Consider the following 14613-nt stretch of genomic DNA (forward strand, 5'->3'; position numbering starts at 1 on the left):
CAGATTTTTAACACAATTATACTCCGCTTTCCCCCCTCTTACCTTCACTACTGGCCAAGTGTGCTAAGAGACCAATCACCTGGACATTCTTGCCCAGGCCCGCTTCATCTGCTAGGATCCCATTGAGGTTCTTTTTGTATTGTCGGGCCAACCAATCTAGACCAATCTTTTGATAATCTCGAAGCTTACCATGAAGTAACGGTGGAACTGGAGTTTTTACCTAGAGGAAAACACCACATTTTAGGCTGCACAATTGAGTTATAATGCGGTAATACTGGTAAAACATGGAACACTTTATGGTGACCTACTCAACTAGTTTACTTTGTAGTATGCTTCTTTTAGGGTGTCATCTGGTTTTAGATGCAATCAGATAAAAGTTTTAAACAATCTAATGGAGAAACACGTAGTGTATGTTTGTATATAATATGTATACATTTTTTTTTTATTTCCTTCCCACATCCTGCTTCCTAGTGTTCTCCAGCCATTATCCTGAGCCAAAATGCCTGTGATTGAAGGGGATGCTTCATTTACCAAATGCTGTGCTCCACAGGCACAAAATGAAACCTCTCCCACTACACTTCACGTAAATTAAGTGTCACATTCAGAAATGCCCAGAAGATGCCCATTGATGTGAATTACTGGTTACTTTCTATTTTTAATTATGATAAGGGGAGGGGTTTAGAACCAGTCATGTTTTAATGTTATAAAGTTCCTTTCTTCTTTACAGGTGTCAAGGAACAGGTGTAACTAAAGTGATATAGCCTTCGTTGTTGCAGCAACATAGCACAAGAATATGGACAATAATTGTTTGGAATACTATCCTTAAGGGCCCGTTTCCACTATCGCTGTTTCCGCCGCGAATCCGCAGAGTTTTCCCGCAGGCAAATCGTGCGGGGAAACTCTGCCATAGAGTATAATGGCGCCGCCGGCCAAATCGCTTGCAGTAGCGATTCGGCCGGAACCCCCCGCAGAATTTGCAGCGGCGGCTGCGATTCCCATAGCCGTGCATGGCACGGCTGATGGGATTCGCCTGCGATCCCGCCCACCCGCTCAGTGCCGGCGTGCGTCTGCGAGACACGCCGCACAAGTGGAAACAAGCCCTAAAAAGTGGAGTTCTAGTAGCAGTGAAAGACCTATATTAAAGCGGATACGAGATGAAAAACTAACTAGAACAAGTAACTTGTCTATATATCTTATCTAAAGTTTAGATAGTTTACACAGCAAATCTAGCTGCAAACAGCTTAAATAGAATATGATTATTTCTTCCTGTGATACAATGACAGCAGCCATGTTGTTTGTAAACAATACACAGAAGCAGGCTTATCTGTATCTTGAGCAAAAAAAAACGAATCCCCCTCCTCTCTCCCTCTGAAATCTCTGGCTAGCAATACCTCCCCCTCCTCCTGCCCAGACTGAGCTCCCATGAGCCCTTGCTACTGTCTGAAAGTGCCTTGGCTCTCTGCAAACCTGTGGGCGTGGCTTGTTTAGTTTATAGGGAATTAAAGTATTAAAACAAAAACAAAGTATTTGGCTTGAGGAATGCCCTATAAACTATATGAAAGGAACACAATTATGCAATGTGTAAAAGTCAGATCCACTTTAACCTACTTGGCGGTAAGCCCGAGCTGAGCTCGGGGTAAGCCGCCGCGGAGGATTTCTCAGACCCTGCTGGGCCGATTTTCATAATTTTTTTTTAGAACCCACAGCAACCACTTTGCTTGTTGCGTGTTCGGGTCGATCGCCGCCGCTCGCCGCCAATGCTACCCGCTGCGATACAGGCCCCCACCGCATACCCCTTGCGCAGCCGGGCCAATCGCCGCCAGGCTGCGCTATGGGGTGGATCGGGACTCCCTGTGACGTCACTCCGTTCGTCGCCATGGCGACGGGGGAAGCCCTGAAGGAATGGGCTTGATCACCTGCGGCGATCGGAGTGGTGGGCGGGAGGCCGCAGGGAGGGGGGAATCATGTAGCTAGCGCTAGGCAACGTACATGATAAAAAAAAAAATTAGGCTTAAAAAACCTCCTGCGGCCGTGCAGCCGCAGAACAATTGACCGCCAGGAGGGTTAAGAACAGAAACAAAAATGCCTAAAATACTCACCGCCCCAGTGATGCGTGCACTGCCCCGAGGCAGTAATAGTTCTGCGGCACCAGCCACTTCAGCAATGTCACGACTATGCTTCCGTGCTCCCATATGGGTGGTGGTGCTGCCTCCTTCCACATTCAGCAGAGAATCTATGAGAACCATTTGCTTCGCCGTACTTTCTGAGCCTGCGTCTGTAAACACAGTCAAAAATTAGTAGGAAGAAATGTCATATGACAAGCTGGAGTCCAGGTCTACACATTAGAGTATCCCAACAATACAATGGCCTCAATTCACTAAGCTTATCTCCCGTCTTTAATAACGTTTCCATAGTTATCACCATGGTGATGAGGAATGTAGTATTCAGGAAGCATTTTACCTCAGGCAAACCTAAAATTAACGATTTCACACTCGATTTCGCGCTCGATTCTCTTATCTTCATTCGTTTTTCTTATCTTTTTCCATTCACCACTATGAGAAAACGAGCACGGAAACGATCAGGAACAATATACGACATGACAGATTTTATCTATCTGATCCATCTATCGCACGGAAAAACGTAACATGTGTACCCAGCATAAGGAAGGAAGAGATAAGATAACTCTCTCACTGTGTGGTGGCAAGTTTTCTCTTGCCTTATCTCCAGCATGATCTTAGTGAATTGAGGCCAATGTGTCTAAAGGTGGCCACACACTGGTCGATTTGCCATCAGATCCGAACAACAGAGAGATCCCTCTCTGATCGAATCTGATCAGAGAGGGATCGTATGGCTGCCTTTACTGCAAACAGATTGTGAATCGATTTCAGCATGAAACCGATCACACTCTGTGAAGTTGCCCCCCCCTTGCATACATTAACCTGCTCTGGCCGGCGCGTGTCCCCTGGTCTCCGCTGTCTTCTCCTCCGTGCTCGGCTCCTCCAGCTTCACTGAACTTCCTGCCGGGGAAGTTTAAACAGTAGAGGGCGCTCTGTTTAAACTTCCTGCCGGGACAGGAAGTTCAGTGAAGCTGGAGGAGCTGAGCACGGAGAAGGGACAGCGAAGACTAGGGGACACGCGCCGGCCGGAGCAGCTAATGTATTGCCGCTAGCGTCGGTCGTCGGGCATTCGAACGCCGCTATCGATGCACTCCCGACCCGACGGCGATCGAGCAAAATCTTCCACATGGACGGATCGACGGGACCGATTGATTTCACAGCAGATTCGATCACAGTGATCGAATCTGCTGTATATCAGCGGGAAAATCGTTAGGTGTATAGGCCCCTTAAGGGAGAATAAAAGTGTACAATTCAAACAGCTGAAGGAGTCAAGCACTTTTTACACAGTAGGTAGTATTGTATTTAATGACATTATCGATCTCTCTTTTAGCCCAGGTTCACAGTGGAGACTTGCAGTGCCTCCTGACAGCCATATTGTAACACAGAAAGCAATGCAAAATTGACAGCGATGCCGTTGTGGTGTGCTCTGAGTGCGGTATCCTGCGCATGCAGGCTTTACCGCTTAATGCTGGCGTTATCAGTACAGTGATGCATACATTTTATTGACTACATGAGATGCAATGCTCCGCACCGCTTGTAAAACCATGTCTATTGGAACATTCAAGCGGCCCTGAACTCAGAACTTCCTCTCTGCTCTAAAAGATAAGCAACAGTATAATAACCTTTAAAGGGAACCTGAGGTGAGTAAATTTTTTTAAAATAACCACATGACGTAGCTGCAAATGAATATTACATACTAACCTCACCATCAGTTCCTCTCAGAAGCTCACTATTTCCTTCTTACAGTGATCCCTTCCAGTTCTGACAATATTTTGTCAAAACTGAAATATACCAGTTGCTGTCAGTTATATATCAGCAGCTGTCAGTTACAACTGAATATGCAAGTTAATGTCCATGTTTCCCTATGGCTCAAGTGGGTGATATTACAGTTTAACAGTGTGCTGACCAGGAAGCTGTTATGGGGTAATGGCCATTTTCAAAATGGAGAAAGGAGAATTCCATTGATCCACAGTGGACAAATGGGACGCAGAAGAGGAGAAAGAGATTGAGGAGTAGACTACACAGAAGGTAAGTATGACCTGTGTATGGTTATTTTGATTTTTTATTTTCAGTTCAGGGTCTCTTTAAAGAAAAACATCTCTTTGTTACAGCTTACAGAACCCCTGCAATAAATCTGCAGTGTGTCTACTTCCTGCTTTCATGGAAGCAAAGGGTTAATGTCCTGTGTTTACATATTAGCTGTGTGTCAAGAACTGATGAATTTATGTACTGAAGACAGATCTAATTACACTTCTGATTACTTACAGATAAGGGGAACTAGACAGGCTCTGCTTTCTAAATATACACAGGGTGCATTTCTCTATGTTTTCCTTGTGCCCTGTGCCAGAGTTCAGGTCCACTTTACTACTGGTACATGTTATTTTGATAAAATACAACAGAAACAGCAAACACTAGGTGGAGGCCCTCGCACGCTTACAATTTAGAGATCTAACTAGAGTTAGGTAAGATGACAAGAAATAAAGAAGTAGAAAAAAATAAAAATTTAAAGAAGAAAACAATAATTCTTTTCATCTGGATTTTATTTATTTTTTTCCTATGGGTGGGATGAGGGACTGAAGTCCACACTCAAGTGTGTGGGTCGCTCTTGCTTCACTCAGTGTATAAAAGTATTGTCTTTTAGTGCTTTGTAAAATCGGGCCCTTATTTTCCATACAAATTACCAAAAAATAGTGTCCCGACTGCAGCAGCATCTACCAGCTGAGAAGTTAAAGGAAAACGGTCAACAACAAAAATTTGTAAATGGACACAGAGGAGAAAAAACCTGGAAATTTGATCAGATTTTTAGAACGAAAAAAAAAACCCTTACGATTTTTCTATACGACGACTGTTTTTATTCAGTTGCTATAAAATCAGACCGTTTTATTGTATGGTGTGTGGCTACCTAAAGATGTAAATTTATCCAAAAGTAAAAGGCACTGAAATGCCTTGTCCCGTCAGCGTTCATCAGTTTTGTATCAGTTTTCTATGGCTGGATTCACACATACAATGTGTAAATGCAAAACTGATAGAAACTGACAGGGCAGGACCGGAACAGAACTATATAGTGTATTTTTTAGACATAAAAAAAATCACCTTTTCTCCCCCAAAAGTGGGGGTAATAAGTCAGTGCATCTTATGGTCCGAAGGAGTCCCCCATAAGTGCCCTCTCTGTTTTCCATTGCTGCCCTCCTGTGTCTCTCCGGCACAGGGGGGGGGGGGGGGGGGGAAGGGGACACAGGAGGAAACTACAAACACAGGAGGGGCCGGTAAAACACAAAAGGACACAGGGGACACCAGCCAGAGGGGAGACGGGGCACAGATAGGACACAGGAGTATACATGGGGACAAAATAATTGGGCAGAAAACATCTACCTGACGACCCTGGACAATAGACGCACCAGGTTAAATATATATTTTTGCCCTGGTTTTTGAACTGTAAACCTGGGCACGTCTTATAGTCCAGAGGGTCTTAATGTCCGGATAATACGGTACTTCTTATGTGTAAAACCAGCCTTGCTCGATACAGCTGACAAAATAGTGTGAAAACAAGATTAATTATGCCAACCAGGTACCGAGCAATGATTTTATGAGGTGCTCAACAATAGCAGCCAAATTCTTCCAGCGAGGTTCCTATTAACTGCAGTAGGTGAGGGGCTGCACTCAACTGACAATAGACTTCATGAGCAAATCAGATATACTAAATGATGATTGTTAAACAAAAAAAAACAAACAAACCTTTCTTTTCAGAAGCTTTCAAAGCTGTTCCTGAGATGCATTGCTCCTGAAATACAAAATGTATTCATTTTTAGAGGTTGGAAGACTATATATTATCATTTGTGAGATGCAATATCCTACAGCTCTTCAATTAGGATTTTCCCTATGCAGAGCCTGAGTAAGAATGGCAAAGATAGATAAATACAACAAAATAGAGGCGTCAAAAAGGGGAAAAATTGACAGCTAACATTTAAAAGAAAACTAACTTCTTTTGCCAAAACAAAGAAAGGCCTGCACTAAAAAGTATGATTGCAATACATGCTATTATTATTTAGTATTTATATAGCGCCAACATCTTCCGCAGCGCTGTACAGAGTATATAGACTTGTTACTAACTGTCCCTCGGAGGAGCTCACAATCTAGGTAGCTCACAATCTAGTCCCTACCATAGTAATATGTCTATGTTGTGTAGTGTATGTATGCATCGTAGTCTAGGGACAATTCAGGGGGAAGTCAATTAACTGTATGTTTTTGGGCTGTAGGAGGAAACCGGAGTGCCCGGAGGAAACCCACACAGACACGGGGAGAACATACAAACTCCTTGCAGATGTTGACCTGGCTGGGATTCGAACCGGGGACCCAGCGCTGCAAGGCGAGAGTGCTAACCACTATGCCACCGTGCTGCTATAGATGTGCTCCTTATCTTGAAGATATCAGTCAGTGTCAAGATCTAGGTAGAGGTGGAAATAATTTGTGAAATGCATTTTGAAAATAATTCATTACTTTCAGCTGCTGCCATTTACCATATTCTTCTATCTAGAGCAGTTGACTAGCTGTCTCTACAGCACACTCTTGTTTTAGGCCCCTTCCCCACATTGGCTTTTCACACGATTTTGGTAATGTGATGGAATGCTTTCTACATGGACATCAGAAGTGCATAGACTGCACTGTCTGTGTCCCCATCTATGTGTTGTGAATCACCATGGAACCATGAAGACATCAGTCAACGTCTGCAACACTATCATGGTAGAAAGGGTAGATTCCTGTGCTATCTTCTGAATGGAACTGGCATAAATCAGTGGGAAGAGGAACAGAAGAATCCAGAGCAACAAAGAGGTTTGAGGACGCTCCACACTAGAAACTTTCCGAGTTCTACTGAGGTCATATAGCTGTAATTTTAGGTAACAAAATCAACAAACACATTTTAATGGAGTCATCAAGCTAATTAACCTACCCCCCGATCTACTTACCTGGGGCTTCCTCCAGCCCCTTGCAGCTGACATGTACCACGTCGCAGCTCCGATTTCAGCCGCGGGCCTGGGATTCCCGCCGCTGCAGAGTGCGACCTCGAGTTCGTCCTCTACTGCGCCTGCGCCGCTGTCAATCAAGTCCACGTTGTCAATCAACTCCATAGTAGTTCTGTACCTGCGCAGTACAGTCCAGACAACACGGACTTGATGGACAGTGGCGCTCGCGCAGGCGCAGTACAGGACAGCCATACGAGACACCGTGTGGGGACCCCGGGCTGGAGGCTTAGAGCGGAGCTGTGGCGTGGGACGTGTCAGCTGCAAGGGGCTGGAGGAAGCCCCAGGTAAGTAGATCAGGGGGTAGGTTAATTAATTGATGACTACTTTAAGGTGTCTATTTATCGCTACAAGTGGTCCTGTGGCAGCATGTGTACATTCATCATCATTTTTTAATTGAACCTTTCTAGTATGCAGTAGACACCATAGATACAGAGAGTGCTGGCTCACCAAACTTTGCTCTGGTCTTGCTTGTCGGTCAGCCCTTTTGCTTGCTTGCCCTAGACAGTAAGAAAATGCATTAAACACCATCAAATCAGACACATTCACTCCAAAAAATATTCTCTGCAGTCCAATCTGCCAGTTTATGCACAATTCAATATTCCAGTGCATCTCCAATCCCAGAAATACAGCTTTCAGAGTGATCACTCTGAGATGGCCTATTATGAAATGTGATTGTTTTTATTATATCCTACAGTTGTCTTATGAAAATGCAGTTTAAGAGTCTTGTGTTGTGGTCTGACTCTTACTACTCCATTCAGTTTTTAAAGCTATGTACAGATCTTTTCTCAACCCAAGACGATTGATAAACGCAGGCAAAAATCTAGTATTATTACAGGTGTTCAAAGAGACACGGAAGCGGAATTTTATACCATTGCATCATTCTCTAATATATGCAGTTTACACAATACTCCGCATTCTAAATGATTTTACAGAGCAGGCCAGTGAACTATCAAACTGTCCTATGGAGAGAAATAGAAAAAAATACAGTGACTGAAAGTTGAGATAAGCTTTAGAAGACAGTGCTCTCTGTGACTTTGAAAGTCGTGGACCTCAATGGCTCTTTTGCCTAGATAACAACTGGAGTTTCTTGACTCTTCCTGTACTGGAAACAATATTAGACTTGTGTCTCTGCCCCTAATGTTTTCTTTCTTAGCTGTACTACACATACAAATCATCATAATTTTTTTTTCCGCTTCTCTTTAACCTAGTTTAGTAACCCTTTGGCACTAAATAACACACATACATCTATCTCTAGGGAACTACTCGGCTAGCTGTAACCGAGTAGCATGTCATTTTATTTCTGTCTAATCTGCTTGTGTCTGCCTGTGTGTACAGTCTCTTCATGAAGAGAACACCGCTTGCTTTGGCCAATTCCTGCAAAATGGATGCTTATAAATGCCCTATTTGTGCAAATAGGGTGTTTATAAAGTCCAACTATTCCCCAAAAGCACACGTGCACAAGCCCATTTTAACGCTTCAGCCTACGGAACTTGAGGCGACCCACAAAATAAAGTTACTTGCCTAGATAGAGGGAAGCCTCTGAAAAGTCCAGATGCTTCTCATCTCTCCCTCGACCCTGCAGTTGCCATGCATGGACTCTCTGGCCTGGTGCACACCAGAAGAGTTTTTCTGAGCGTTTTGAGTTTTTAAATCTGCTGCTAATGTTATCCTATGTGTCTGTGCACACTGGAGCAATGAGGTTTTGTAAAAAAAAAAAAAAAAACCCATAGCATTACATTGGGAAGAGCTTTTGAAACCTCTAGCGTTTGAGCGCTAGAGGTTTCAACAGCTCTTCCCAATGTAATGCTATGATGGCTCACAATCTAATCCCTACCACATGCATGTTAGATGCAATCTCGGGCCAACTTGGGGGGGGGGGGGGGGGGGGGGGGGAGCCAAAACCTTGTGTTGTCCCCAAGACTCTAGAAGATGCCTCTGCACCCTGAAGACGCACCAGGTTTAGAACACTTTTTCCCTGGTTTACCCCTTCTAAACATAGGTCTTACGGAACAAAAAACACAGTACATATTGGCAGAAAAATACAGGGCTGTGGAGTCGGAGTCGGAGTCGTGGAGTCGGAGTTGTGGAGTCGGGCAATTTTGGGTGCCTGGAGTCGGAGTCGGGAAAAAATGCACCGACTCCGACTCCTAATTAATTTGTAACTGTAATTAAAATAGAAAATATGATAAAATGTTCTATTTCTCAGATAATAGTCATTAAAAATAATGTATATATACAGTATATATACAGTAAAAGCTGTGCTTAGTCCACAAAAATGAAATAAACCAATCAAAATTAGTTACTTGTGCTGCTTCAATAAAGCAGTCCCTGTATTTTTAAGGTCAGATATACATATCTGATTGTGACTGTATATATGATGTGTACACAGGAATCTCTTATATATACTAAATAACATCTATGTTGTAAGAATAAAGCCTGATGTGTAGCTGTGTCACTAATACAGATTGTCAATGAGATGGAAATAATTCTGCACTGATGCTGATTTATGCAAATATATGCACTCCCTTTGCTGATGAAATCAAATAATTTGATATGTTGTTAAAATTTGGTTTGGTGACTACAAATTAAAGGGTACCTGAGACGGATGAAAAGTAAAGTTTTATAAATACCTGGGGCTTCCTACAGCCCCCTTCAGGCTAATCAGTCCCTCGCTGTCCTCCACCACCCGGATCTTCTGATATGAGTACTGGTAATTCAGCCAGTCAGCGCTGTCCGGCTGCATGCCGCTCCCACAGCCAGTAACATTCTGTACCTGCGCAATAGTGCTGCACAGGTGTAGTATGCTCCTGGCGGCGGAGTGTGTGCATGCGCACTACGCCCGACTGGCTCAAGTACCTGGACTCATAGCAGAAGATCCAAGTGGTGGAGGAGGACAACGAGGGACTGATTATCCTGAAGGCGGCTGGAGGAAGCCCCAGGTATGTATAAAACTTTAATTTCATCTGTCTCAGGTTTACTTTGTTACACAGTAGTACTATACTCTGCATATGCACTCCCCACAGAGCTGCAGGGAATCCACTGAGAATGCTGTGCACATTGAACACAGAGGTGTTGTCTGTCACCCAGAATCTCCTCATTTCCCTGCAGAGTACCTGCACATCATTCTTACATGTACCCACACTTACATTGCCTAGGGCCTGATAGATGTTCTTTGTTCCGGTTTGTACCTTTTACAAGTACTCTTACCAAGGACTAGTTTTAGTCTAAAGGGAATAAATATAGTAGTCTACATATCCTCACTTCAGTTGTTTTGTAAAATTCCTAAGCGTTGGCAGTTAAGAGACAAATTTCATGTTACATACTTTTAATCAACAAAATTGTAATATGCAAATTAGAGGAGTCGGAGTCGTGGAGTCGGAGTTGGAGTCGGAGTCGGTGGAATCCTAAACTGAGGAGTCGGAGTCGGTGGATTTTTGGACCGACTCCACAGCCCTGGAAAAATATACCTTTATTCCCTGATTATTGCTGATTAAATAGGGACATATAAAGTGTCCAAACTGCTCTAGTCCATAAAGAGTATACAACCACCAGACATGAAGTGGCCATAGTAGGTAAAAGTTAAGGTAGAAGCTTACCTTTTCCTGCTTCAGGTCTTATATTCAAGGCTTTCAGTCTCCTCTCTTGTAACTGCACCTGAAGCTTAATTTCCACCACCTAACAATCATAAAATTAAACAAAAAAAAAATTGCATAACTGAATCTTGTGCTGTAAACACTCTTTAGTGAAAATCAGGGTTTAACGAATATGATGGGCTACAACAATAGTAACTGTCAGGGCTTTGCTCTTCATCTATGCGGAATATTACTTTGCAATTACATAATTCATATGTGTTCTGCCATTACCTGCTGAATATTATCCCAGAAATGCTGAATCTCTCTGGCAGCAAGCCATGCGATTCGCCTCAGTCGCTCTTCTTTCTCCTTCTTTGTCCTGATATCACTTTTCTCTTTCTCAGACAAGTGTCTCACTGCTGTCCTGGCCACCTGAAACAACACCCATCACTTAACATCAGATAACATCAGGGCTCTGCCTGTGACATGGGAGACAAGGGTTTGAATCTTGGCTAGGGTCAGTACTTATACAGTAAAGGGGCCCATACACTGGTCGATTTCAGCCATCGATCGACGGCAGATTCGACTAGAAATCGATGCAGCAGGAAGCATGTTCGATCGGCTGCTGGCAGCAGATTGATGGCCTATAGAGTTGCATTGGATCGAATGGAGCAATAATGCATTTCAATCGATTTTCAATCGACTTCATTCTGAAATCTATGGGAAATATCTGTTCCTAGTATGTGGTACACATCAGATAGATTTTGGTCAGATTCGACCTGACAGTTATATAGCTGATGGTCAAAATTGCTGCAAATCTATAGGTGTATGGCCACCTTAAACAGTAACTGTTAGGCATAAAATCAAAAATCAATTTTCTATTTTTATATGCTAAACAAATAATAAGGATGCTAACCAGGCAATCCAAAAGTTAAAAAAAATCACTCTTAAATTTTCTTCTCAATAGAATATCATTTACCAGGTCCCCTAGCTCTTATTTGGTACATATGCCGCGCATGCTGTTTATTTTTCCTTCTTTACTTTCCTCCCCTTTTCCCCTCATAACTAATGCAGCTTGATTGGCTGAAGTTTCTTTCACTCCCGTTTTCCCCTCCCACATCTCTGTTCCTCTCTGACTGGCCAATATTTCTTGTGCTGAGAAGCAGAGAAAGTGGCTCAGCTGAAATCCGATCCATACAGGTAAACCAAGTCTGCAAAGTCAGGAAACCTAGTAAGGGAGGAAATGACATCACAATTGGCTTCATAGTATGGCTAACAGCTCCTCTTTTAGAAGTCCTCGGGCACGCCCTTAGTGGCTGTAGGTCTTGAGCGCTTTGAGTCCAACAAGAGAAAAGCCCTACACAAATGTTCAGATTATTAAATGACTTAATCTTGTTTTAAAAACATGACATGGTTTATTAAAACTCAGTACTAAAGAATTAAATATTTTGACATCCTACTTAGCTTTTCCCCTACATACGGCTATGTCCAACATCAACATTACAGGATGACACTGTAAGAGGTGTTTCTGCAATTCCACCACTCAGAAATTAGGAGAGAAGCAGGTTTTTTTTTCAAATGGGCAGAGAGGACAGGAAAACAAAACTGCATTTAATGCAATGTTTGTTTGCAGAACTTTAGTAAATTTAAATTAGTTTTAGAAACTGCTACTGTACTTGGAAGCTTCAGTTTGCATTACCTTCTTAGCGGTGGCAAGTTTCCACATCCTTTCTTGTGCAAAGTCAGCAGCCATCCACTGCATCTCTTCCAAAAGATAGTCCCAGTGAGATTTTGGTCTGCTAGGCTCCATCAGTTTGGGTAACCTCCTCAATGACCAAAGACCTTCTTTCCGAAGTTCATTGATTCGCTGGTGAATAGAGTTTTCCTGTAGATTACAATGAAGGAATTTATATTTGGAAAGAGAAGTCAACTTTACACATTATTATGCACCAATACAGTTAAACTTGTTACCACTATAGCCGTTTTGTAATATCAGTAGAATAAAACTCTAAATATAAACTTGTGGTGCTTAGAAATCCCACCCTTCAATACATGACAGCTCCTGATCTGTCAGAAAGGCTGCTACCACTGTCAGACAGAAATTCCTCTCATCTTTTTCTAATTAATTGGAACATTTGAAAAATCTGACCAATCTATCACACACATTTGTGCGATTTTTACCCAATTAAAAAAAAAAATAATTGAAAAAAATGTTTGGGTCTATAAATCAAGACAATCCTACACCATTCCATTTTTTATAAAAATGGATTAGAAAAAACAGCAACTATCTATTGACTTATGAGAAGCGGGAAACTCAAAAAACTTGATTTTGCTTTAAAATCTAATCTTTTAATGATAGTATCACTTGCAGCCATCTTAAAGGAAAAAATGAGATATGACAAAAGGGGAGATGTTAGATATTGAAAAAAGGGCATTCCTGAGAATTGTTTTTCTTTTTTACAGAATGTAGTAGATTTCATTCTGCTAATATATACAAATGCCTAAAACAGTGTAAAAAGGCTAAGCTGTCACTACTGCAGTCCTTGAAAACATTTTTGATACACAAATTACATACAGTATTTATAAATAAGTTGACAGTTTTTTTGATACACAAATCACATGCTTATTAATAAGTTGTCCAATAAAGTTTATTTGCATAAACAATGCTAAATATAATTTTGCCTTGTTAAAACAAAAAATAAGTTATTTTTTTGCTTTTTTAACTCCTTATGAAATCCATGTGATTCTGATTTGCCATAACACAGCAAATCTGAGGTGAAAATAAAGTGATGAGATAAATTATTGTACGTGTAGTATAAATAATAAACAGAACATTAGTCAAAAAGTAAAGTCTTATTTTTAGTTATATAACGATTTATAACTGTGCATCAGACTTTCAAAATTGTATGTTTAGAATCCACACACTGTATTTTAACCTGGAAAACAAAGCGGAACTAATGACCTTTTGAACTTTCTTGCAGAAAAAAAAAAATTATCTCAAGCTGTCTCTCACTGTTTCTTGGCTGTTTAAGCTCATCAGAAAACAGAATAGCTCAGAAAGCTCTTATGCATAGATAAGTTTTTTTTTTTTTTAACTCTTCATGTACTGGAAAACAATATGAGACTATTCTTGTAATGTTCTATTTGTTATTTGTACTACACATATAAGTTGTTATTTTCTCATAAATTATTTTCCCTTCAGATTTGCTTGAAAGTGACACTGAAGCAGAAAAAAAAAAAAAAGACATAATGAATTGTATGTGTACTATGGATAATTAATAGAACATTAGTAGGGGGGGGAAAAAAAGTCAGTTTTATTATCAGTTCTATAGCTTTTTTTTTTTTTTTTTTTTTGCGTCACTCACTAATATTTGCAGTTTACAAATTACACTCTGTATTTTAAACTATGAAACAGAGCAGAGATAATGACCCTTTGAACTTATCTGCAGTAAAATCTTATCTGAAGTCGTCTTTCACTGTTTCTTTGATGTAGAAGTGCTTAAGGAAATAGCATTGCTCTCTGACTAAATTAGACGGAGAGCTCAGAGAAGCTCTTTTGCATAGATAAGTGAAATTTTCTTAACTCTTCCTATACTTGAAACAATATGAGACTCTTTGCTACTTATGTTCTATTACTTAAAGAGACTCTGTAACATCAAAAACGTCCCCTGGGGGGTACTCACCTCGGGTAGGGGAAGCCTCAGGATCCTAATGAGGCTTCCCACGCCGTCCTCTGTCCCACGGAGGTCTCGCTGCAGCCCTCCGAACAGCCGGCGACAGGCCCAACTGTTCAATTCAATATTTACCTTTGCAGGCTCCAGCGGGGGCGCTGTGGCTGCTTTCGCTCCGAAGGAGGCGGAAATACCCGATCTCAGTCGGGTCCGCTCTACTGCGCAGGCGCCG

General features: G+C 41.8%; 1 protein-coding gene across 3 annotated transcripts in view; it reads right to left on the bottom strand.

Moving 5' to 3' along the window:
• LOC137523849 (E1A-binding protein p400-like) overlaps positions 1 to 14613 on the bottom strand; it is a 136264-nt gene that overhangs the window by 78896 nt on the left and 42755 nt on the right. For all 3 annotated transcript variants that reach the window (XM_068243448.1, XM_068243447.1, XM_068243446.1), the window contains exons 7-13: positions 12410 to 12595; positions 11002 to 11142; positions 10735 to 10813; positions 7586 to 7635; positions 5853 to 5898; positions 2100 to 2275; positions 43 to 220 (exon numbers count right to left, since the gene is read on the bottom strand). In XM_068243448.1, coding sequence (XP_068099549.1) covers positions 43 to 220; positions 2100 to 2275; positions 5853 to 5898; positions 7586 to 7635; positions 10735 to 10813; positions 11002 to 11142; positions 12410 to 12595 — 856 coding nt within the window. The remainder of the gene's footprint in view (positions 1 to 42; positions 221 to 2099; positions 2276 to 5852; positions 5899 to 7585; positions 7636 to 10734; positions 10814 to 11001; positions 11143 to 12409; positions 12596 to 14613) is intronic.

This window comes from Hyperolius riggenbachi, chromosome 1 (assembly GCF_040937935.1).
Source record: "Hyperolius riggenbachi isolate aHypRig1 chromosome 1, aHypRig1.pri, whole genome shotgun sequence".
Classification (NCBI taxonomy): Eukaryota; Metazoa; Chordata; class Amphibia; order Anura; family Hyperoliidae; genus Hyperolius; species Hyperolius riggenbachi.